The sequence below is a fragment of the Acanthochromis polyacanthus genome, chromosome 10, assembly GCF_021347895.1.
Source record: "Acanthochromis polyacanthus isolate Apoly-LR-REF ecotype Palm Island chromosome 10, KAUST_Apoly_ChrSc, whole genome shotgun sequence".
Taxonomy (NCBI): domain Eukaryota; kingdom Metazoa; phylum Chordata; class Actinopteri; family Pomacentridae; genus Acanthochromis; species Acanthochromis polyacanthus.
Window position 1 is genome coordinate 25,617,377 of NC_067122.1, and position 25,696 is coordinate 25,643,072.

Below are 25,696 nucleotides of genomic sequence, written 5' to 3' on the forward strand. Positions count from 1 at the left end.
AAAAGAGAGCAAATAACAGCTCTTAGAATGTTTGGATTGTGAAACCAGAACATTAGTACAAACCATAATGGCTGGCCCAGAGAGCCCAGTGCCTCTCCAGAACTTCACTCTCACAGGCAATGATGTAACGCCAGCCATTTCATATGAAGCATTCGCTTGTTGCGCTCCTCTAAGTCTATTTATACTTTCTTCGTCCACTCAAAATAAAGTTAGGCTGATGCCCTTTAAATAGCCTGTTTGTTTAAGCTGAGAGCATTAGGAGACAACTCTACGCCGGTGATAGCGTACCATAATTCTGGAAAACGTAGAATCGCTTAAAGCCTGCAAAGCAGAAAAAGATGTGAGCGATTTATCGCAAAAACGATGAAAAGAAGAATGTTTTACTGTAGAAGGGCCGTGCCCGTTTGTGATGATGCTCTGTGTGCAGATATCCATAAATGACTCAATTAATGGACATAAAATAGAAATGACTCACCCAACTGGCAGGTACAACCTACTGTGCTGTCCAGGATAGATACTTTTACTACTACAAAGCAGTGTGTGTGTGTGTGTGTGTGTGTGTGTGTGTGTGTGTGTGTGTGTGTGTGTGTGTGTGTGTGTGTGTGTGTGTGTGTGTGTGTGGCACGTGTGTTTGTGGTGCCAACCAGGCCTCAGTGTATACTATGCAGCAGAATAAACAAGTCTGTCTGTGTTCACAGTCTGTAATTAAAGCCGTATAAAAGTGCACACGCATGCAGCAACAGCACACGTCATGGCCCTGAGCGGCTCTGTTTCTCTCAGCATGGGTTTGACAACAGCTGACCTAAACCACCTATGGCTCCCATCTCTGCACAGACATATAGAAAACATAAAAAACATAGCATGAGAAAAAACTGCGCAGGCATGGGGCGGCGTGGCTGGCATCGATGGAGCCGAATGCGCTGCACACAGTAAATGCTGTCTAATAACACGCTGGTGCTGACAGTCGCCCTTTGCAGTCTTGCTTCATCAAAGTTGGATTCACAGCGCAGCGCCCTGTATCATCCACCGCAGGCAGCTTTGATTGTATTGGCTTATTTCAAAGGGTAATCAGACCTCCCAATGGCTCCACCACTGCCTCAGCCATAAAAATAACCTAGACATGAGAGAAGACCACATTGCGCTGAATCCTGCCAGAATTTGGCTCGAACGTAGACCTACAGTGGCCCATAATCTGCCATGAGGTGAGCTCATAGGAGCAGTCAGCCTCGAGACCTCACAGCTGAAAAATGACAGCTACCTGCATGGGGATGCTGGATTCCTGCTGAGCTGCAAATTGAACTTTTGGGGTTCGATAAATCACATTTTCCTCCCTAATCATGTTATTAAACTGACTGAGCTATTTTACGTGATGGCGGTTACGGTTGCTGCGCTCAGCAAGGCTGCTACAAAGATCTATACAGTCCATGGAGGATGTAATATTAAAAAGTTAATGCTGATGACTGAATATGCTATATGCTACCATGAGTGTAAGGATGTAATGCTAGCATAGTGAGTGAGGCTTGTATGTGTGTCAGATAGAAGGGAGCATGCATGTATGCATGTATACACATTATTCTGAGCGTGTGTGTGTCTTTGTGTGTCTGTGTGTGCATGCACGTGAGCTCCAGAGACTCTCCATTATAGTTTCTAACCAGATTTTGCCCTCTTGTGGTGCAATTTAGGCAGCACTGGTTGTGCTTCACCCCTTAGACTAGTGAAAAGCACAAACTGTAGAATGTGTATGAATGATGATTTTAGATGAAATATGCTCAGACTGAAAACTTTTGCAGAACTTCATAGAATCAGTTTGCTAAAACGAGGTGAGCAGCTGAGATGAACGTCGCCGGCGGCCAAGAATTAAGGGAGGTTAGTTGAGCGGACTGGGCAGACGTGAATGTGTATAGCTCCATATATACATGTCCTTGAGTTGCTCCTATTGCGGGATCATAAACCTGTTTACAGTCACATTGCGAGGACTTGCCATCCCTTTTGAGGACAAAATCCCTGTAAGGAAAACTACTAAAAATGTACTAAGACCTCATTTAAGGTTAGAGTAGAGGTTAGGCAAGTAGTGGCTATGGATATGTGGAGGGTAAGCTTTCAGAAAATTGGTGTAAGTCACTGTAGCATCCTTTAAAGTAACAGAAAGACAGCTGTCCATAGGTGTGTTTGTGAAGCCAAATATATATGTACATCAGTCACCAAACAGATCCTGTTGGAGCCAGTGATGGACCATAAGTCCCACGCATTTCCCATGCTCACTCACACCAAGCAGCGAGTTCCACCACACTCCTCTCTCTCTCTCTCCGTCTATCACTCCTCTCCCGTTCTCTCTCTCATTTTCACCCTGTCATGTCCTCTTCTCCTCTCCTTCTCATTCTCTCGCTTCCGTCGTCACCGCTACCATTATCATCCCACTTTGTTTTCAGCTGATTTTCAGCCTGACCTCATCTCTGGAGGAGGATAATTACCAAATGGGGACACCATGTTTTAACAGTGATTTTGAGGTCAACGGCTCGCTCACGTTTGTTGGTCTGTTTTGTTCTCGGGCTGTGAAACTTGCCAATGTTCCTGTTCACCACTGCCCCACCTCCACCCTTCCTACTCATTCTCTGACCCCCGTGCATACATCAGTCCATACTGAGGCTGCTTTAGGAGAAATCAGCATAATCTCTCACTGTCGGAGGAGTTGGCCGGGCACCCTCAGCACACTGCGTCTTGGAACATTGTGTCCATGCAGTGCTAGATGTTAAAGAGTGGTGATTGTGGAGAATGTGGCATGCTTTTGCAGAATGCCAGCCTATTAAGTTTAGCCATGCCAAAGCTATATTTGTGTTCCAAATGTTCTGCTGAATTGCAAAGTACAATTTACTGTACATTTTTTCACAATGAGCACAAGACATGGCTTGACTTTAAACAAAAAGAAAAAAAAGTGAAATCTAAAAACTATAACCTGCTTCTGTAATCACCTGAAGTGTCCTGTGTTTGTAGGTGAGGTCTGAGTGACTGCTAAGTGGCCACATACAGGTTTTATTAGTGTGACCTGGTTTGGGGACTGTGCTGAAGCAGTTGGTCAATGGTCCAAAAGGCAGAGAGGTAGGGACCCTGAGTGAGTAAAGCACTGGGCTAACGGAGCTGTGCTGGTATTCCACTCACCTTGAGCATGTAAAACACTATCCCTGTGGAAGCAGCATGAGGCGTGGGGGGAAGGGGTCGAACTTTTCTTCCTTGCTTGGACATAGATCACATAACTGGGCCAGCATGGGACTAAGCCTGTCTCAAGTGTGGAGGTAAACCTCTCAAAAATCCTTCTTCTAAACATGCTGATTGGTGTTGCAAGTGCATCAAACAAGAATGATCACAGAAAAATCATCAGAACACAGCAAGGAAAAGTGACCTAATGGAGATGGCCCTTTGAAGCTAGCATCCAACGTTCGTGGCATTTTAATAAAAAACAGCCACATGCCTGAATCCACACCCATTACTACCCATTCATTTCCCAGTAACACCCCGTCACTGCCCCTACGTGTCAGTTTGAAGGAGCAGCATTCAGGGAATGTAACTCATGTCGTACGTGCCTCGAGGTTGCCACAGAAATTAAGCACATAGGTGTAAAGAAATGCCAGTCAGCCTCTCCATGGCTTCTTCAGTCCAGCTCCTGGCAGTGCGCTGGCAAGGCCCGGGCCCAGGAATGCTGTGCCCATCTGTCAACACAGAGCTGCCTTCCCTGGCAGATGCCACAGAGAGGATTTTTGTAACCTGGCCCTGGGTGGATTTCATAACCTGGCCTGGCAGTAGGACTCGGGCTGTGAGATTATGTGGTGGGATAATATGGAGCTGCATATATCTGTGCGTCCACATAAGTGTGCATATCCCATCATGATGGCAACCAAAAGTTTGCTTCTTGAGCTATAGTGCAACATCTACCTGTACTCATCTTTACTGTCCTGCACTCTCCTCCTCCTCCTCTCATGTCTCCTCCATCCACTCCTGGTCCGCTCTGATATTTATAATGAATGGTGTTCTCTATGTGGGGCCCGAATATGTGTGGTGGACCCAAGGGAGCACCACCTGAGTGATGATTCTGTCTGCCCAAGTCTCTCTCACTACCACTCTCTCTCTCTCTCTTTCTGTGTATCACGCACACACTCACACACACATGCCTGACCTGCTGGGAACACAGGGTCTCGCTGTATCAGGCCTCTGTGGCAGGGGCAATTAGAAAGGTCCAGACGGAGCACAGGCTCTCTTCTCATACTGTCCCCATTAGAGAGGGAGAGACAGGCAGTGAGGACAGACAGGAAGAGGACACACAATAACAGTCTCTCTCTCCCACACGCAAACAGACACACACAGAGTGTCCGTGTAGTAAGCTTATGCCTCCGTGAGCTTGCTGTGGTGACTTGGTGCCTCAGTGTGCACACTTACAAGCACTTAAAGTGTGTTATAATTAGCCATTTCTTAAAATTCCTCTGCTGTTTCAACCTGTTTCTTACTGAGGGCCCAAGATATGGGTCAAGCCATCATGTGGGTGCCCCTGATGCCCCACCGTCAAATGCTGAAAATAATGGGCCAGAGTTGGACCAAGCGGCGTCCAGCGGAACCTCTCTCAGCCAGGATCTGTGTGCCAGGATGACGACACAACGATCGAAGCTCTAAATGCTGCAGAACCTGCCACACAATTAGAGGTGACGAAAATGGACCCAGAGAAAGTGAATGATGTGTTTATGTGCTGTAGCACAGGAAGCAGCCATGAAGATGCCAAGGACGTGGTGGCCTCCATGGCAATATATTATGTATGTCACTGCTGACTGTGTGTGTGTGTTCAAGTGTCTGTCAGGACCTGATGGGTGGCAGAGGGCTCATACTCCACCACAGACATACACAGAGACCAGTGCTCTTTTCCCTTTGTCTCCACATGAATTATCCATCGAGCCAAGTGTGGAAATCAAGCTGCTCCGGCAAGCCTTATTACAATGTTGGTCATTTAGCCTATTAGCAATGCTCTTACCTCATTTCTTGGTCAACTCCAGTTGCATGGAAAACAGAGCAGTCAGCATGTTAAATGGGCTCAGGGAGGGCCGGGCGAATTAAGGGCCATAAAGCAACGGCAGCTGATACAGCACAAGCAGCCTCGCAGTGAGACGCTGCAAACCTCAGGGTGTGATCAGTCCTGGGTCACCGGAGGACTCCGGTATGGAGAGCTCACCATCATGAAAACTAATATTTAAAGAGTGGACGAAGCAGTACACTGAGTTACACTGCACATTTACAAATACACACAGCATTAGGGAAATTATATAGCTCCTAATACGCCACTTAAGTGTAATTTAGGGATGTAAAAAGTACAGTGAACAGATAAGAAAAACACACTAGAGTGGGTGTGTGCACAAACTTGGCTTGGAAATGGGGAAAAAAATTATCTGTTTTCTTCAATCTGAATATAACTTTGGGGATATGAGAAAACACCTCATGATGTTTATTTAATCCATAAATCAGCTTGAGTGCCTGAGATGAGGGTAGTAATCTTGGTGGGAGAGTCAGTGGAGCACAGTGTGATGCTGCCTCCCTGTGGTCGGTTTTCATGCAACAAAACTCATGCAGACTGATCATTGCTGTTAAGCTAGATGAGTGAGAAGTGTAACTATACCAGCTAGACAACAGTTAACAACTGGAGATGAAGAGCAAAGACTAAAACAGGACAAAAGAAATAAAACTTCTTTCTTACAACGCCACCTATGAAACTACTTAACATAACACACAACTGGACTAATTTAAGAAGGACTTTCACAAGTATTACACATAAAGGTTTACTTCTAATCTCCAATGTATCATAGCAACCCAGCAGAAAAACAGTTGAGTTGGGTCTTCTGGGGCTTCTGACTGAGGATCTAAAGTCCGAGCAAATAATTCACTCGATATCAGGAGAGTTATCTCAGATTTCAGCTTAAACAAAATTTTAAAAAAAGACTTATTTGGGGGATTTTTAGCGTTTTTTGAAATTTGGAGAAGACGTGGAGGAATCACATGCTGCAAGTGGTTCATCCAGCCAGGAATCAAACACATTTAGAATTTTTAGTTGACAGTAGTACGGGTTGAAGCTTGTCACGTACACATTCCATGTTTAGTGAAATGCAACAGATACAATTTGCTCCTGAGGTTGTGTTGAAAGACTACAGGAACGAAAAACAGAGACTGGAAAAAAAAGTGCAGCAGATATAAAGAATTTGTTGAAGATAACGGTTTGGAAAGGTCTCAGGTTTGAGGTTATTCTTCTTAAGGGCCAAAGAAAAGAAGCTTTTTCTGAGTGTTTCTGTGCTGAACTGTACAGAGTTATTTGAAGAAAAATGAAATATTCTGTCGCTGGCATGGTTGGAATCCAACACTGACCTGTTTGCCAGGATTCTTGTCTTTCACAAATCTTCCAACTTTATGAAAGTGTAGTGCTAAACGGCTGGATTCGCACTTTGAAATCCCTTTAGTATGCGTTGTCTGCATGTCAACAGAGCACAACCTGTCCCTTAAAATCTATTCATCGGCTACAACACCGTATCCCACTACTGACCTCAAACATCAGCTGCGAAGGGCCGTAGACAAAACTAAATTAAGCACAGTGTAAGATCCATCCTCGTGTGTCCCCCGAGAGCCCTAACATCACCTTGAACTCCGCAGAAGAGTGTGTGAAGCCTTGCCAAGCCTCTGAACATGACCTGGGGAGTGTGTGTGGGCAGGAGGAGGCAGAGGATGGAGGGGAGATGAAGGGGATGCTGCTCCTGACAAGACAAACGATGCACGGACAGAAGGCACTTGACATTGCTGCCATATTCAGCTACGATAACCTGACTCCAGATCAGCGGATGCTTGCGGTTATGCCACTCGATAAAGGAGACAGTGCTGACCCCTGAATGAACTTTGCCACAACAGGGCACTAGATTATAATTCTCCTATTTAAAAAACACTAATCAAGAAAGCAGATAGATCAAATCGGAGCTTGGGTGTTTTCCTCTAGCAGCCACATGGGGGTATTGTAGCTCAAAAGAGACTAGTGATCTTAACTCTCTGTAAACCACATCAGTCATTTTCAAATACATTCAGCTCGATATGGTGAGAAACGTCCAGAGCCACAGCGTGAGAGTGCAGTTGCCAACATCTGACCTTGGACTGGAAGCAAATTGGACTGTATTACCCCATTAACTGATCCATGTGGGGATGAGGAAGGAGGCTGGGAAATATAATATGTCATGAACTCTTGAAAAGAAAAAGATGGAAAAACAGGTGGCGATATGAATTTCCACTGCTGGGCCACACAAGAACTGGGAGGACTGAATCAAATAAACCAGATTAAACTCCCCTCATTTAAATTTAAATCCATTCATCATTTATGTTAACTTATTTTGAAAGAAAAAAAGATACTTAAAAATGTGTATGTTCTTCCATCATTCATTATGCACTTAGCAGAAAAGTATTTGTGCACAGATTTTTTTTAAAAAATAAAATTTTGCATAAGATGCTCCTATTTTACACAGAAAGTGTGTATTCTGCAGCATTTCATTGATCCACACATTTGCCCTCTATATTAAATTAATAGATTTCTGCTGAACAAAATTTCCTCAGAATTATACAACTTTGTCTCTGCACGTTTATTGAAGTAATTTCAGTTTAACAGTTTAACCGTTTTGTTGTTGCAGGATTAAATTGCAGCATTAAAAGTTTCAAATTCACAGAAATTTTCATTTCGAGAAAATACGACAAATTTGAACAGACTGGAGCGAGAAGATGGAAAACAATCTTTCAAAACTCCCCAAAGTTATTACCAGAAAAACAGAATGGTGAGAACAGTATTAGTTTTTGTTATCTAAATTATTTGTAGTCGCTCTCTTCAGACGGTTGTAGCCTGACTCTTCTCAGAACCTATCACTGCAGTTTACAGAATTTACAGATTTCAGGGTCTCACTTTTCATCTACTGATGTGTTCTGAGCCTTGCTGATTGAGTTACCTTCCAGTTTAAAGACATTATGAAATACGGTTTCCTATTAATGTCTGTGGAGGAGCTCACTTTTTTCTGAATTTGTAGTTACTGATGTTTTTTTAACATGCATGCATATATTTTTTATATTTAAGTATAGTACTGTTCAAAAGTTTCAGGCACTTCAAAAACTACTGCGCGGCTTGTTTCTTAATATCGTTTATGTCCCACAAAGTGCAGTAACATGTAACTGAGATTTACTTTACAATAGCACCAGTTTGTTACACTTGTGGAGAATATTTTTTATTTTTGGCAGGTATTATTTTCTAAGCATGTTGAAGAACCTGCTGCTGGTCCTCTGTGGATTTAGGTTGTCTCACGTGTTTCTGTCTCTTCATATAATCACAGACTGACTCCACAATGATGAGCTCAGGGTTCTGCGGGACTCCGTGCTCTTTATGTCTTTGGTTGTATGTTTGGATTGTGGCAATGCTGCAGGCTGAATTTGGGACCAATCAGACGTCTCCCTGATGGTAACCTGAACGTGTAAAACGGAATAAAACTTGCACTCTACTGCATTTTTGTACACTTGGGGTTGTTATGTGTCTCTGAGCAAACGTATATATGCAGAAAAGTATCAAACTGGTCTAGTATGTGTGGATTTTATGACAATATTTAAATTCATTGGTTATACTTCTTTTCTAATGTTTTGAACATTTTGCTTTTAACTAAATCAGCCATTAGCCATGTACATATATATATATACAAATCACTTTGGAATTCAACACTATATAATAAAATATAGTATAATCCATAAATCAAACAAGCCAGCAGTACATTAAACAGCTCCAATGACCTGCAGCTGAAGGAGTTGAAATACAGATAAACATCCATAATTCAACATTCTTTAGAATCATTTCTTAGTGTTTAAATGCAGGAACTGTGATGCTGATAGATCTAGTCTGTCCACCTCTGCAACTTTGTCACATTTTTGACAATGAGGCAAACCAGGTTTGAGGAGAAAGTGACATTCCTAACCGGATTATATCCTAATGATATATCTAAATGGGTCTAATTGTCGCGCATTTAGTGGATCTAAATCACTAAGATGCCTCCAGCACAGATAATACCCCTCACCCCCTCTCACGTACACACTAGGTGAGGCTCCTCACTCCAGCACGCAGCCCTTAAAAATATCCACACGTTCGTGCAGCGGAAGTTTTTAAGCAACCTTATCTGAAGCTTTATCTGAGCTGGAGATGTGCTGCAGAAAGACGGGTCAAAGGGGACCGCAGGGACGAAGCATTAGGGATATGAAACACATGCCAGACCTGTCATGTTCAATTTACAGTTGACACAGTACGTTAGTATCCAGTGGAGCTGATGGTTGGGTGCAGTTTGTCAGGACACAGCACATTTCTTTAGATTTTCTTTTCGCAATCAACGACAGCAAACTGGAGAAACGCTGCACTCAAGCAGCACAGCGGCAGCGAAAATCAATCATGATCAAAACATTTCCCCGTGTCTTCGGTTTCCCCGCCGTGCGTTTACTTTATTTCGCCAATTATTACAGCAAGAGCAGGGCCAGTGTTGACTTTCACTGCGTCCGAGAAAGATTTTACGGCCATTCATCAGCTCGCGAGGCGCACAAATAGTCTTTAAAACTATAAACACAATCGCTGGGTCGGAGACAGGGGGACCCATTTACCCCGTGGCTGCGCTAAACGCTGAAGATAAAACAAACGATAATACTGTCTGTCTCCTGTGACCGTCTCCACAGGCATTAATAGCAGGTTTAGTGCCAATGGTGAGAGGAGAAACGCACGGAGGTCATGCGTCATTACGCACAGATGTCTCCATTTCAGTGCTGTCAATTAAACACGTGTGCATTACTCTTCATAAATTATCTATTATTATTATTATTTATTGATCTATGCTACAAGTTAATACACCTGAATTTGACAGGAAATACAATAAATGTGCCGCACAAAGGGGACGCAGTACATAAAGGCGCACCTTGAATAAAAATTTAGCTCACTTAAATGGCAAAATGAAAGATCAAGCGCAAAAATTTTTGGCACATTCGCATTGTCTAAGAAAAAAAGTGTCACACATGACACTTATTTAGGATAACCTGGACCGCAGCGTGGGTGGGAGTGTGTGTGTGTGCTCAGATTTGTTGTCATCCGTTATCACGCCCTGATAAGGCAGACAGCGGCTCCAGAATCTCTTGGAGGCAGACAGCAGAGTGTGTCACTCCCGGTTTCAGGTTCCGTGTTCAGGGCCCCAACTTGTTGTCTGCTGCCCCTCTTTCTTGACGCTTGTCTGCCCCGTTTCCCCCTTGGATGAGGGACAGGCAGACACCACAAACATAACGCACGCACCATCAGTCTTTTCAACTCCTTGTTAATTCCTCCTCTTACTGACTTAAAAAAAAGCAAGTTTGGCTCCTTAGTGGCTGTTGTACCATTTTGACGTACACTATGTTAGATAAATTATTTCTCTTGGTACTTGAGGACGTGTATAAACATCCGAGCAAATGCCGGGCTGGAACTGGAAAGGCGCCTGGTTTGCGCGTAATGACTGCAAAACTCTAAACTATGCAGCAAGTCACTGAATTTTTAAGCTTTATCTATTAATCCCATTATTTCCATGACGCTAATTTATTGTCGGAAGAGAATACCAGCGTAAAGGCTGGTTAAAGTTGAGTATATTTGCAGAACATTACGAGATAAACGAATAGGCCCATGCGCAACATCAGGCCTAACATGTACCAGGCATATCTGCGCGTGACGCGTCATTAAATGGGAGTACCACTGGCTCAGCGTCCCTCTGGTTCCTCTCTCACCCCCCTTTCTTCCCTCCTCCCCCCTGCGTCACCGACAGGAGAGAGAGGCCAAGAAAAAAAGTTTGGAGACAGAGTTGACATTCAAAATGCACACTTCACTCAAGATCAGTCTGGTGTACCAAACTAATACTTAAATCCAGTAAATACTACCAGGAAGGGAAGAGGCTTTGTTGACATCTTTTTGGTGCCTCCATATGACAGATTAATAGTTTTTTTTTTCTTAAGTTCTTGGCAATGTTCCCCAGCCCCAGCACGTCCACTCCCTTCTCTGTAAAGGATATATTAAACTTGGAGCAGAGTCATGACGTTATGGTGTCTTCTCTGGATGTTTCTTCTCGCATGGACTGCTGCTCGACGTCCTCCTCCTCCTGCATGCTGGCCCGCCTCAAGCAGGAGCCTCTCCGGGACATGTCGTCCACCGCCGCCTCGCTGTTTGGAGAGGACATCCACAGCCCCAGAGCCAGCAGAAGCAATGCACTCAGCTTTGCTTCGACCTTTTACGGCAAATCCCTCATTGAAATGGATATAAACAAGGATGGGAAAACGGACGCGTTTGAGGGGAAACGAAGGAAAGGTGAGTTGATAAGAAGCGGAGATTTAATTTTGAAGGCCTGTACAAAATTAGGCCAAGAGGTTCATGCTTTTTAAGTTGGGCAAAAAAAGCTCCAAAAGCAGCTCCACTAAAGTACTAATGTGGACAAAGGCCTAAACAGTGGGGTTATTTAATTTAAGTAAACATTAAATTTGAGTGCATAGGCCTATTTATGAAAGTTTTTTTGAAATAAAAACTGTTCCAAAAAAGTTGGCATTAAGTTCTAAATGATTTCACGTGTTTTACATGTGCGTAAATTGTGCCATTTTCCCCAAAGCGCACATTAAATACATCACTGGAGGCCAACGGAGCTGCACCGCTTTTGGCATTTATAGGATACCAGCATTACTGCTATCATATGTAATAAATAAAAAAACTTATTTTAACATAGATATATGAAGATATTATGTATATGGAATATCTTCTTCAGTGTTAAAAAGTCCAATGTACTTAAAAAAATAATAATAATTTCGTCATTTTTTTGGTTTAATCAGAGGACTTCAGTGTTCCCGACGAGGCTGTGGAGGACTTAAAACCCGACGATCCCGACCGACCCAAGCCCCGGAGACGCAGGAAGCCGCGCGTCCTCTTCTCCCAGGCGCAGGTGTACGAGCTGGAGCGCCGCTTCAAGCAGCAGAGGTACCTGTCCGCCCCGGAGAGAGACCACCTGGCCGGGGTGCTCAAACTGACCCCGACCCAGGTGAAGATCTGGTTCCAGAACAGGAGGTACAAGTGCAAGCGGCAGAGGCAGGACCAGAGCCTGGAGATGGTGTCTCTGCCGCCGCCCAGGAGGGTGTCGGTGCCGGTGCTGGTGCGGGATGGGAAGCCCTGTCTCACTGCGGACACGGCGGCATACAACCCGTCCTACAGCATGGGCCACATCAACCACTTCACCTACAACAACTACCCGGCCTTCAGCAACTACACCAGCCCCGGATGCAACACGAACTATGCATGCAATTACCCCGCAGCCACAATGCAGACTATGCAGGGATCCTCCAGCAGCGGGAATTACATGAACTTTGGGGTTGGAGACTTGAATAATGTCCAGAACACTTTCTCCACCAGTAACGGGGTGTCTTCGTTACACGGCATTAGGACATGGTAAACCAGGGACGAAATCAAATCCAAATCTATACTATGATAAATTCCCTTTAATAGGATTATTTTTTGACTGCATGCGTTTTTAAAACATTGCGGAGTTTGTGTAACTTCTTGAATACTTTTGGTAATTAGTTTTTTTTGTTTTCAGCACCAGTTTTTTTGTCTGAACAGACTCCTACATTTGTGTAATTTGACAGAAAATAAAATCGTAAAAAAAAAAACAAGTTGCAACCACCGTTATTTAAATGTTATTTAAATTTTTCTAATTGTCATTTGGCCATTTTTGAAAATCTCATTTTCTTCCCTTTATTTGTTTGAAGAAAACTGTCAAATATTTTCACCATTAATAATTATTATTTTCACATAATGACAACTTTAAAAAATACAACTTAAATCTATATACTTAGAATAATTTGATCGTTATTAAAATTAATTCTAGTGTGAGCTATTGTTGTTTTGATGCTAATGCTTCCTACATACAACCAACCTCACTGTGTGTGGTTTAGCTCCAACCTAAATCTTCAAAATACATGAAATAATATTAAAAACAGGTCCACAGTTTAATTTGCAATAACGATCTATAATTATAGATGTATACTCCTTTCTTTGGTTCACAGAAGAACTGGTTACAGGCCGACATAAAGCCTGACGATGTACAACCCTTGCATGGTTTGTGTCTGGATAAAGTGTTCAAGTGGCTATTAGGAAGCTTCCTTCAAAATGCTTAAACAACGTTAAAAGGTTGTTAAAAGTTTATATTTTTACAACCTACTGTCAGCCACATGTACTCTCTATATACGTGTTTAAAGCCTGCTGCTGGTGGAACAGAGAAGGCTGTCAGCCATGACCTTGACCTCCCCTAAATGTTTTCAACCAGGTTCTGATAAAAAGCACGCTAAAATTGAACTCTTCATTAAAAGCAACAACAACAACAAAAAAACCCTATCTTACTTACATTTATCAAATTGTCCGTACAAAATTTTAGAGGTATAATGAGTAAAATTCTAAAAATCGACTTTTCACAGCACTTGGAAACATACAGACAAATCTTGATAAAACCTGATCCAACATATTTATTGAGTCATTCCATGTCAATTCAACAAATGCTTGTTGCACCACTTTCTCAGATCCTCCCAAAATTTTTTTTGGGCTTTATTTGGGTAATTTTATGAACAAATGCAAAGTATTATGGTTATAAACATACAGTATAAGCAGTAATGATCTAATCTAATACCCATAGTCAGTCCAAACTTAATCCTCGCCTATGATTTTAGGGTTTTAAACTACTAAAAAAAGCAATTTATACTCCTTTTACATGGTCAGAATTTTTTCCCCTTCCAAAACTTTTACCCTTCTGGTGAGAAAAGTATAGAAATGAATGAAAATAAAAAAATACTGGACTGTGGAATTTCCCAAAATATCCTTATTATTTCATGGGCGACTTTATTTTGGGTTTTTCATGCCTCTATTTTAGGACTTATTCTTGTGAAAAGACATTGAAAGAATGAATTTTCTTCTTTACTAATGAAAGTTGCATAAGGTAAAAGTTTTAAAACATTAAAATAAAGCTTATTTATTGATTTATAGGCTGTTGAACTCAGGTGTAGACCCAAAATAGCCTAACTTTAGGCATTAAAAAGTGCATGTGGGATACATGGTACGCGGTTCAAATTTTTTTTGGAGGAACTAGTATGTGTGAAGTATGTGTGAACTTACGTTCATATTTGTTTCTTGTGCCAAAGATGAGCAACTGCTGAATCAATTTACTATACATTTTGATCCTCGTTTTTGTTTTTAGGAACCATTTACATGACCAACTAAAGATGAAAGATGAATCTGAAGCATCAGCATCGTAGTATAAGTTACAAAGGGCATATCTGAAGTTAATTATTATATAGACATTGTTTTTTCTTTCATACAGTAACTGAATAAGAAGAAATGGCATCACTCCCAGACTGCATTCTCAGGACAGCCTCGGTATCGTATTTGACTTATCAGCTGAATTTGAAGATTTGCAAGTGAAATTCATGCACCCAAAAGGTCCCAGCAAGAAGTTCACATGGCCTAGAAAGGATGACGTAGTGTGGGTGCCTACAGCCCACATCCTCTGTCCAATCACTGCTCCTTCAACACGCCGTGGTGGACAGTACCACATATCTGGTGCAGATGATGGCCTGATTTCAGAGAAATTCAAGCAGTTCAAAGGACAGAAATAGTGGTGTGATAAGTTGGGGACAAATTACATGTTTTACATGGGACCTAAGGCAATATAACTCATTTTAACTGCAATATATTAGTTAGAATTCCTAAAAAAACGCCTATAAAACATAGTGCATTTCTTGGTTAAATTGGCCATGAAGGATTCAAGAAACAATGTTGATACTTCAGATATCAATTATTCGGATGTTTATTGTTATACAGACAAAGTTTCATGTTTCTACTCCATGTCCCACATTGGTTTCTGTGCCAATATATGTATGGTGTTTTTCAGTCTGTTTCATAAATAGGCATCGTTTTGAGGTCTAAGGAGACTAGCTAGCTCTTGGATATTTTTAGGTTAGAGAGAACTTTTAAGGTACTTTGAGATTTTTATAACATATGAACCTTGTTACTTATTAAAATTTGTGAAAAAAATGCCTAAATTCTTGAAAAATGCCATTTTCGCCAAATTTTTAAATTGCCCTGTACCACAGAGAAATGGGTATATTCATTCCAAATTTTTTTTTCCTGCTCTATTGTTAAGGTGTTTGAACCCTTCAGATCACTTGTAAGTCTATATCATCAGTCAGTTCCCAGTATTATCTTCCTAAATCAAGCCTTTCTACCTAAAATATCAATTTCCGAGTGGAAAAATAGGGATTTAAATATTTTATAACTTAGCAAATAGCAATCATATGATGTTAAAACTTTGCAAGTAATCTATTCTTATGTTGGGATAGTTAAAAAAAAAAGTTTGGAGATGATCAGAGGAGGTCATGCAACAAAATTTCCTCAGATTTGTTGAAATGAGATGGAATGACTCTATTATATTTCTATTAATACAATTCTAAAGATTATTTTCCTAAAACCTTTTTCTGCCTGTTAAGTCATGACTTTTTAATTACAAAAAAAATGTAAAAGTCTAAGTTTAACTGGACTTATGTTGAGGATTGGCATTAATTGCTGCATGTAATAGTTAAAATAGCTAGAACAAAGCTCTGTAATGGAAATTTTGCTACATGAATGTGCAGCAAAATATATTCCTGTTAGTCATCTGGTACCTGTGTTTACACCATACTCTTCTGAGAGTTCAGTCCACTTGTGCAGACACAAACTCAAACACTTGATTGACAGTATCTCGGTGCTAAATGCAAGAATAGTCCAATTTGCTCTACAGAGAGCCAGAGGCCTCGTCTAAGTGCGCAGTTATATGAACAGGCTAGAAACCAGCGCTGCCCAACTGCCACCACTTTACATGAGTAAGAGATGCTTAGGCATCTCTCAGGTCTCTCCACACATACTCTGTTGTCTATCATATTTTAAACAATACGCATTCACAAAAGCACATTTGAAACACCAAATCAGAAGCCTTTGTGTTTATTAATAACCAACACTGACAGCATTTACATATATTAAACAAAACGGCAACGCCAGGCAAAGAAAGGGTAGCAAGGTCATGTAGCTCCTCTGGCCACCCTCCCCTGCATGGTGTTGAAAAGGCAACGTCAGATAACAGCGCCGCACAAACCTAAAAATATCCCCCCTAACCCTCCACCCGTACTGGAAAGGGAGAGGGAAACGGGTCGGAATAATCTGCTTTTCCGGGTCTTATCTGAAGAAAGGCAGGGATGCATGCTGTTCTATCTCTGCCAGTGTGAACACTGCTTCTCCTTTTCTGAGCTTTTCTGCTCTGCTGCAGCCTCAGAGCAAAGCTTAGACATGAGCAGAGATGGAGAAGACTCTCACACTTAATAAAGGGTTCCTTTTTTTTTTGCTTTGCATGCTGACTGAATAAAACATGGGGACGATTGTAAGTGCACATACACAGTGCGAGTGCTGTCCAGCCAGTGAAACACAAACTGAGTGAGTGCAGTTAGGCCTGAATCGTAAAGCTAAAAAGCATTACAACGTTCTATTATTCAAAAATAGCATCATAAATTACACCTTACAGTAATTATACAGTATGCTGCCATAAATAGCATTTTCACAAAAAGTTTGCACAGTGATTGTTTGTTATTGGATGATTAAAAAAAGAAAAAAATTGTGGACAATATGCCTGTAACACAGACGTGTTCAGTCATGCAGTTGTTCCCGAAGAGGCATGTTCCTCCAATGGATTCACTTCATTCTCGTAGTAACAGCAATTAATAGCATTGTTTACTAGAATATTATCTAATGACAGATATGCTAATAAAAGTGACTTTTTTCTGTGATCATCAGATTATTCTAAAATTATGCAAACAGATTTTTCTGTACTATTTAAAACAACAACTGAAAATAGTTCATTGTGTCATATGTAAACACAGGGTTTACTGTTCACCTGCACTGAAGTAAAGAAGGACTTCTGATACAGTTTGCACCTTTTTTTCCCAGAAGAACAATTTTTTCCTTCAGTGTGAGAAATTAAAATGTTTTAAATAAGTAAAATGCTGCATGTAGCTATAGCTGTGCAAATTTACCTTCCTCTTTGCGGACAATACGTCACTCTCAGCAGCATCAACGTTCAGTCAAGTGATCAGTCCAAATTCCACTGAGCAGACACTCGAGTGTAATACGAGACGCAGCGTTCAGGGTTGTTTAAATCGTTCGCGTTGTCTATGGAAAGTACTGTATGTTTTAATGGGAGAGCCCCTCAAAGGTACCTGGTTTACAGGAAGGGGAACAGTCTCTTCTTAAGGATGTAGAGCACTGTGGCGAGGAAGAGAGCCAGCGCCAGGAAGATGAGCAGTTTATCAGTCAGCTCCCTCCGGTTGTACTTGGTGATGAGCTTTCTCCCGAGCTGAATGGTCCCCGTCATGGTCTTAAACTCCTCGTTTGTCTCCTGGATTGTTCTCGATGAGGTTGCTTCAGAAACAGGAGAAAACAGGTTTAAACATAAAGCCCTTTATTGGAAGCAGTTTGGGGTTATACACACACAGACAAATCATTAATATAAAAGGATATTAACTTCAATGTAACCTTAAATGAAGTTAGTTTTGCTGAATAAACAAACACAGAAGCAGCTACGAATGAATGCTTTTTAAAATGTCAACGCATTCAACAAAGCTCATTAAATAGTCATAATAAAGCATTTAGCTTAAAGGCACAAACAGGACTATTTGGAATTTACTCCACCAGGTGTTTACTTCACTTACCTAGAGACGTTATGCTCTCCTCACTCTGCTGAACTTGCTGTGCCATCATCCGGCTGATGTTCATAAGATTTTCTGTAATGTCGCTGGTTGTCTGGGCCAGGCCCTCTTTGGTCATCTTCCTACAAAAAAACATTTAGTATCACTCTATAGATGTCCTCGTGCAAAACACATTTATTGACTAAAATAAAAGAACTGGAAAGATGGGGGAGAAATTACAGTTTTCTGAATACGACACTAAAATAATGCCCAGTAAAAACAAGTTTTTGACTTTGTTAATGTGTTTATATATGTTAAAAGACATCTGATGTCAACGCAATGACTGAGCATTTCCACCTTGATTACCGATAACAGTCTCAAAAACACAGATTCCAACAGCCACTATTTCATGAGTAATAGAACTGAGGAACCAATCACAACAATTTGCTAAACAGGAATTTTCTGCGTCTTTATACTTCTCGTGGTTCAAATATCTACGGCTGAACTACGCCAATATTACAACTTGCCACCGTGTAGCAATTGTAAGCAAACATGTTTGACCTGCAGCAAATACAGGAAGGGTGGAAAGACATGCAGCCTCCATAGAGCTGCACATTTTAGAGGAAGTGACAGCGTATCTAAAGCATTAAAATGCAGGATGGAATCTTTTTCATGGAATAAAATTCCAAAAGTTTTACTTCTTAAACACAGAGATGATTTTTCTCCAATGACTGAGAGACATTTTAAAGATCCTTTGATAATGCTTATGTCTGGCTGTCTCTAAAATTAGGACCCACTGGCAGCTCACCTCTGCCTCACAGCGCTATCGGATCCACTAAGAAGCGCCTGCTTTTCCATATTGTCGATGGACAATTTGCTGGCCAGGTTGGCTTTCCTCCAAGCTGTCTGGTTACTGCAAAACATATAAAATGTACATTTATATATATATATATATATATATATATATATACATACATACAAAAACATTTTCACCAAGTAGGTTTTAAGCACATTTAAATTAAAATTTGTCGTGCATTGTTGTACAGGTTCAGGCAGCAGTGTTAACACAGAAACACCCACTGATATTTCTGAAAGTCAACGTAGGGTACCTTGACATCTGTTTTCTGTGCCCTTCTACCAAACTGAGCAAAGCTTGCTTGTCAGACTCTCTGTCTTGCTCCAAAGCCATCTGCTCAAAGTCCTGACAGGGAAGCAAAATCACACAATATATGTCACATGAGTGATCACAAGAAGAAAATAAGCGCTTCATATTCTGTGACGTTTGTAATGATATCCCAAAAACTCACCTGAATCCTTTGTCTGAGGTTGTGGAAACTCTTTTTCACATCGGCGTTCATTTCTGTCAGCTTGCTCTGAGGTCCTGTGCACTCAATAATGTCCTGGTGAGAGTGTGAAAGAAGGATTTAGGCAGACAATCACAACTCAGATCCTAAATGGTTCAAAGAAAACACTGAATAATGGAGCTAAACGAAACAGCAGTATAGTCGGATTACAAAACAAAAAAAGGAAGTCTGGGGTTGCAAATCTGAATAATTTTCTAAATAAACCATTTGTGGACTGTGCTTGCAATCAAGTGAAGCCACAATTATTTATATGGTATATTTAAAACAGCTTACATGGAATTTATTGTCAAGCAGAAAAATAAGATTGGTGAAACAAATTAAACTTTAAATACTGAGGTTAAACTCGACAGTTATATTGGTGCCATTTTACCCTAGAAATTTTAACACTAAAGATTTAAACACTACAAACAATGATATAAAGCACGTTTGCCTTACCATACTATAAATATATTTTAGTTAAGACAGTACAGTATGAATGATTAGGGAGAATATGCAAACTAATTTAAAACTGTCATGACACTGCAATAATCTACATAAAAATCCAGCAATTTCAACGATTTCCTGGATCCCTCTGAGCAATATTTGTTTATGATTAACCAACAAAATGTTAAACGAAATGATCGTAAAATGTCTGTAGATGCCGTTTTGTCAATTAAAACCCCCAAATATCCAATTTACAGTGACGCCAAGCAGCAAATTCTTAAAATTGACGAATAATAAAAGCCTGCTATATAAGGCTTTTCAATGTGTTTCGGTTCTGAAATCAAACCGACATTTATTTGTGCTGCAATATTACAAATACGCTTAAAATAAATACCTTAAATAATGACAAGTACAACTAACACTTGCTAAACAGTGGAGTCATTCACTGCCGCACTGAACAATCGCTAATCAACATTAAGCTAATGTTCCTGCTCTGGCTCCATTTCAGTAGACTTCTGGCATTTCCAACGCAAAAATAATTACTTTAATTTGCCCTTAAAACAGCTGTCTGTCTATTTTGACTAACGGAGACGAGTTAAAGCACTTTTGTTCCACTAGTAGAGGTTTAAAGTGTCGCTACACCTTCTGGCTGCTTCTAGAAAGACTTGATGTAGCTCACACGCTAACAGTCAAAAAACACGATTTCTTCACATGACAAGCTCAAACACATGCGTGTCCAAACGGAGCATTATAAAGTCTTACCAAATAAATACTCGCACCTGGATGAGAGCCTTGATTTCCAGGTCATATTTGAGTATTTCTTGTTCGCATATTCGGACGTGGACATCTGACGACGCCATGTTGCCAACGTAGCCGGCTGAAACTACGGAAAGCAGGAAGCGTTTTTTGAACATCGACCGTCGCTTGAACTAAACCTCACATATTTTATAATACCGAAATTTATAAAATTAATAGTAAATTGGTACCTGTAAAGAAATTCATATAGTCCATTAAAGAAACTGAGAAATAAGTTGCACTGATATAAAACAAATGCTAAATTACTATGGTGGATAAATACATCCTAAAAAAATTGCATATATCGTTAATATGTCAACAATTTAAAAAAATAAACAAACATCCACATTGACGTTACTTGCAAGTAGGATTATATCATTATACCTGTGGCAAAAAACACAAGTTCAAATTTTAGTGAAAACAATACAAGAGTTATGGACCAGTGGAGTTGATTATTAATTTATTTATCAATTAACAAATGGATTACATCCATCACTAGCATAAACAGACAACAGGATGTTGTCAAACACACCTCACAAGAACCATTTAATTAAACATCATCCATATTCACAACAGCATTTAACACAATGTACACAATATATAAACCGGAAAACAAGTGAAGGCTGATTTAATTTAAAGTAAAGCACATCCAGTGACATCTCTTAGTCCTTTGGGAATCATTTTGTACAAGGCACTAGTGTGGCCAATGCTCAGTAATCAGGGAGGGATCCCAGTTTTAAGGCGATTCACGAGGAATGATCTCTGCAGTAGCAAACATCCACTGGTTTGCAGGAGTGTCAGGTCCTCTGCTGCAGAGAAAAAACACAATATATGTTGGTTTTTAGAAACACAGTCAAGGAATAAAATTAATTAGCTAGAGGTTACATATGGGTACAAGGTGGTAGAACAGAGTTATATCAAATATAGGAGGTTTACCTGCACAGTCAGAAGTCCTGAAGGGGCAAATTAAGGCCAGTGATACCACAGGTACCAGATGGTGTCAGTGGACAGTGCAGGCCCGAATAGTGGGTTCAGCTGAGCAAGAATTGCTATCAACCAGCTGACAGAAAAAAATATATTAATATCAAGCATATAAATACAAAAAAACATGTCAAAAACACATCCTTCACAGTTCAGTGCTGTAGTCAATTTCCTTTTAATCCAATATACAGAACTCTGATCGATACCAGTGTTTCTCATAGGACCACATCTAGATGTGATGTTTATTCTCAGGAGACTTTTGTGACTTGGCTGGAACACTACTTTGTCTCTGCTGCCCTCTTTTGTCCGCTGACATGTAACTAAACACCATCTGTAGGCTTACACCAAATAGTGGCCGTAAATAATTGATCACAGGAATACTTAAAAATACATGCGCACAAATTAGCATGGAACAAACAGGATGGGAACAAATGAACACAAACTGCATCATTTTAGCACAAGTCTCAGCAATACAAGTAAAGACCATTTGTGGAAATGATCTCCATTAGTTTTAATCAACTGTTCATTTCTGCTAATGATATCCTTACTGGACCTACATTGTTTTGTATTGCACGCTGTTTTAAGACTTAAATGCTTCAAAAAATGTTTTTCTTAACTGTACCTTTCACTATTTTAAAATTGTTATCCAAGTTTCTTATCTGTATGTTTTTATTTTCTTAACTAGCTACAATGCCAATGAGGCTTCACGACTTTACTATACTCAGACTTGTGTATATGCATGTGTATAATATATTTCTTTTATTATGAGAAATTGGTGAATATCCAGGATGATAATACTCACAAGAGGTAGCAGCAGACTGCAGTTAACACCAGCATTGTGACTATCACTCTGTGGGAAAAGGAGAACATATAAATGGCTTTCTTAACATCGACTGGCTTTAAATTACATCTCCATTTATGCAGCTTGATCTCGTGATCCGAGTGACAAACAGGCAAATAAAGGAAGTTGCGTTAACTTTAGAACATTTTCCAGTACATTCGTAAGTACATTTAGTGTAGTAACTTAATACAAACACACAATTACTGTAGAGATAAGTTAGCAACACCAGTTTGAAGCTTCTTTACTCTTGAAAAAAAATGGAGGTGTCAAATTAGCTTAAGTTAGCTAGCTAACCCTAACTTTTACTAACTAGCAAATAACGTTAGCTCACGAAGTTTAAACTTCTGTAACTGTCTCAGACATGTTTAAAAGTCGTGTAAAGTCAACTTTATAAAGACACTGCACATCTGATTGTACATAAAGAGCGCAAAGAGGCGGTATGAGAATAAAAACGTAGCTTGAAGTTAGCTCAACTGAAGGCTAAAGCGAAGCTAACAAACTCACCCTCTGTTCGGTCCTTTGGGGATAAACCAGGGAACAACTCCGCCAACAATCCCCCAAAACAGGGTCATCACAGAGACGGCGATCGCAAATCCCATCTCTGCCATGGTGGAAGTTTTGCAGAATAACTCAGAAGGTACAAACTTAAAACTTCAGACAAGTTTTGTTTCGTTCAGCTGAAATTCTCGATCCAAACCCAGAGAAGGAAGGCAGCAGGTATCACATGACTGCAGCAGAGGGAGGAGGGACTGCTGTGGCTCATGGGTGTTACATATGAACACTGTGGGGGGGAAACGTAACATTTTGGAATAGTACTAGATTTATTTAATGTATTCCGGTGAAATGTTAAGATGAAAATAAGCTAAACAATGTTATTTATACAAGTGATAAATGGAAGAAGCAAGACAAGAAAAATGGAAGTACAATTAAGCTAAAAAAAAAAAAAAAAGACAGCATGATGAATTTACATATGGGCATGTACAGGTAAAATATATTATGGAATATGTTCTTGGGGTTTCTAAAGAGGCATAGACGTGTAATTTTTGATGTAAACTGGAAAACAGTAAGATATGAGGTGTTCAGACATGCAGCATAGTAAATTAAACTTTATCCTATTTCAGACATTTTAGCTTCTGGATTTGTTTGTTTGTTTCTCATTTACTTTTATGATAATGTGGCATGTCTGAAACAAACAAACAAGCAAGCAAGCAAAAAAAAAAAAAAAGAACAAGTATATCATGATAGATTTATGTACTACTGGTATGGCATGATGAATAAACCTATGATATGTCCTACTGAGACTCTGCCCATTCATTTATGTCCTCTGTAGAGGACATTTGATTTTGATCAATATCTTTAAATTCATTGTAGCTACACTACTAAATCCTGATGTTCTCAATCCTGGCCTTTCCAATAATATCTCATGCAATTGGGTAGGAACTCTGTTTTCATGCTGAGAAAAAATGGAGACCGCAGTAAAACTCGGGCCTCCTGACTGTTGAGAGTGTAATTTATGCTCGTTGAGTTTAATTTAGTTTCTTAAAGTTTCATTTGAAAATGGAGTGACATTCTTGTTGTCTTGTCAGCCTATTTTGATTTTGAAGAGTTGCTGGGGTTTTTTTTTTTTTTTTTGGGGGGGGGGATGTTATATTTTTATTGTAAAATTGCTCTGTTCTGTGCACATGCTGTAAAATCTAAACATTGTTTTTAAATAAAATACTAAATTGTGAGTTGTTGTTTTAGCTCCAAAAAGGCAGGAAGTCATTAAAATAAGTTAAATTGAAAGATGCTTTTTTTTCCCCCCTCGGTTCTCAGGAGGATATACTCCATTATGGATATACATATAGACATATATAAGTAGGGCAAAATTAATTTACTTCTGTACATGAACAGGTATGATTTTGCAATAAAACCAATAATCCTGAACACAAGTACCCCTCCTACACACGTGGACAAAATTGTTGGTACCCCTCAGTTAAAGAAGGAAAACCCACAATTCTCACTGAAATCACTTGAAACTCACAAAAGTAACAATAAATAAAAATGTATTGAAAATTAAATAATCAAAAACAGCCATTACTTTTGAATTGTTGATTAACATAATTATTAAAAAAAACAAACTAATGAAACAGGCCTGGACAAAAATGATGGTACCTCTATAAAAGATTGAAAACTATTTGACCAGAGTGACATGATTAACTCAGGTGTGTCATTTAATTGACATCACAGGTGTTTCCAAACTCATAATCAGTCAGTCTGCCTATTTAAAGGGAGACAAGTAGTCCCCCTGCTGTTTGGTGAAAAGGTGTGTACCACACTGAACATGGACAACAGAAAGCGAAGGAGAGAATTGTCCCAGGACATCCGAAAAAAAATGATAGACAAACATCTTAAAGGTAAAGGCTATAAGACCATCTCTAAACAGCTTGAAGTTCCTGTGACAACAGTGGCTCATATTATTCAGAAGTTCAAGACCCACGGGACAGTAGCCAACCTCCCTGGACGTGGCCGCAAGAGGAAAATTGATGACAAATTGAAGAGACGGATCGTTGGAATTGTATCCAAAGAGCCCAGAGCAACCTCCAAAGAAATTAAAGGTGAACTCCAAGGCCAAGGTACATCAGTGTCAGATCGCACCATTCGTCGTTGTTTGAGCCAAAGTGGACTTCATGGGAGACGACCAAGGAGGACACCACTGCTGAAAAAACTCATAAAAAAGCCAGACTGGAATTTGCAAAAATGCATGTTGACAAGCCACAAAGCTTCTGGGAGAATGTCCTTTGGACAGATGAGACCAAACTGGAGCTTTTTGGTAAGGCACATCAACTCTATGTTCATAGACTCAAAAACCAAGCATACGAAGAAAAGAACACTGTCCCTACAGTGAAACATGGAGGAGGCTCAATAATGTTTTGGGGCTGCTTTGCTGCATCTGGCACAGGGTGTCTTGAAAGTGTGCAAGGTACGATGAAATCTGAAGACTATCAAGGCATTCTGGAGAGAAATGTGCTGCCTAGTGTCAGAAAGCTTGGTCTCAGTCGCAGGTCATGGGTCTTCCAACAGGACAACGATCCAAAACACACAGCCAAAAACACCCAAGAATGGCTGAGAGAAAAGCGTTGGACTATTCTAAAGTGGCCTTCTATGAGCCCAGATCTGAATCCCATTGAACATATGTGGAAGGAGCTGAAACATGCCATTTGGAGAAGACACCCATCAAACCTGAGACAACTGGAGCTGTTTGCTCATGAGGAGTGGGCCAAAATACCTGTTGACAGCTGCAGAACGCTCATTGACAAATACAGAAATCGTTTAATTGCAGTGATTGCCTCAAAAGGTTGTGCAACAAAATATTAAGTTATGGGTACCATCATTTTTGTCCCGCCCTATTTCATTAGTTTGTTTTTTTTAAATAATTATGTTAATCAACAATTCAAAAGTGATGGCTGATTTTGATTATTTAATTTTCAAT

The 25,696-nt window shown here is 40.2% G+C and overlaps 4 protein-coding genes and 1 long non-coding RNA gene across 7 annotated transcripts in view; 2 read left to right on the forward strand and 3 right to left on the reverse strand.

Moving 5' to 3' along the window:
- LOC110956344 (uncharacterized) overlaps positions 1-8,153 on the reverse strand; it is a 31,296-nt gene extending 23,143 nt beyond the window's left edge. The window contains exon 1 of the long non-coding RNA XR_007944618.1: positions 64-8,153. This is a non-coding gene — a long non-coding RNA (uncharacterized LOC110956344). The remainder of the gene's footprint in view (positions 1-63) is intronic.
- sncb (synuclein, beta) overlaps positions 1-25,696 on the forward strand; it is a 223,853-nt gene that overhangs the window by 193,253 nt on the left and 4,904 nt on the right. The gene's annotated exons all lie outside the window — the stretch shown is intronic.
- nkx2.5 (NK2 homeobox 5) lies at positions 11,050-12,515 on the forward strand. The gene is made up of 2 exons (XM_022201718.2): positions 11,050-11,389; positions 11,902-12,515. Exons 1-2 carry the CDS (start codon positions 11,050-11,052, stop codon positions 12,513-12,515), a joined length of 954 nt encoding a protein of 317 aa, XP_022057410.2.
- LOC110956345 (vesicle transport protein SEC20-like) lies at positions 16,072-20,513 on the reverse strand. Of its 2 annotated transcripts, none has more exons than XM_022201737.2 (6): positions 20,387-20,513; positions 19,128-19,220; positions 18,930-19,021; positions 18,629-18,733; positions 17,845-17,963; positions 16,072-17,554 (listed from the first exon to the last, which is right to left on the reverse strand). In XM_022201737.2, exons 1-6 carry the CDS (start codon positions 20,465-20,467, stop codon positions 17,358-17,360), a joined length of 687 nt encoding a protein of 228 aa, XP_022057429.1. In that variant the 5' UTR covers positions 20,468-20,513; the 3' UTR covers positions 16,072-17,357. The 2 variants fall into 2 exon arrangements, with proteins under 2 accessions (XP_022057429.1, XP_022057430.1); XM_022201738.2 differs by having other exon boundaries at positions 20,370-20,498.
- Positions 20,846-22,956, reverse strand: atp6v0e1 (ATPase H+ transporting V0 subunit e1). Its single transcript, XM_022201717.2, has 4 exons — positions 22,729-22,956; positions 22,186-22,233; positions 21,339-21,462; positions 20,846-21,211 (listed from the first exon to the last, which is right to left on the reverse strand). The coding sequence occupies exons 1-3, from the start codon at positions 22,830-22,832 to the stop codon at positions 21,369-21,371; spliced, it is 246 nt and encodes an 81-aa protein (XP_022057409.1). The 5' UTR covers positions 22,833-22,956; the 3' UTR covers positions 20,846-21,211; positions 21,339-21,368.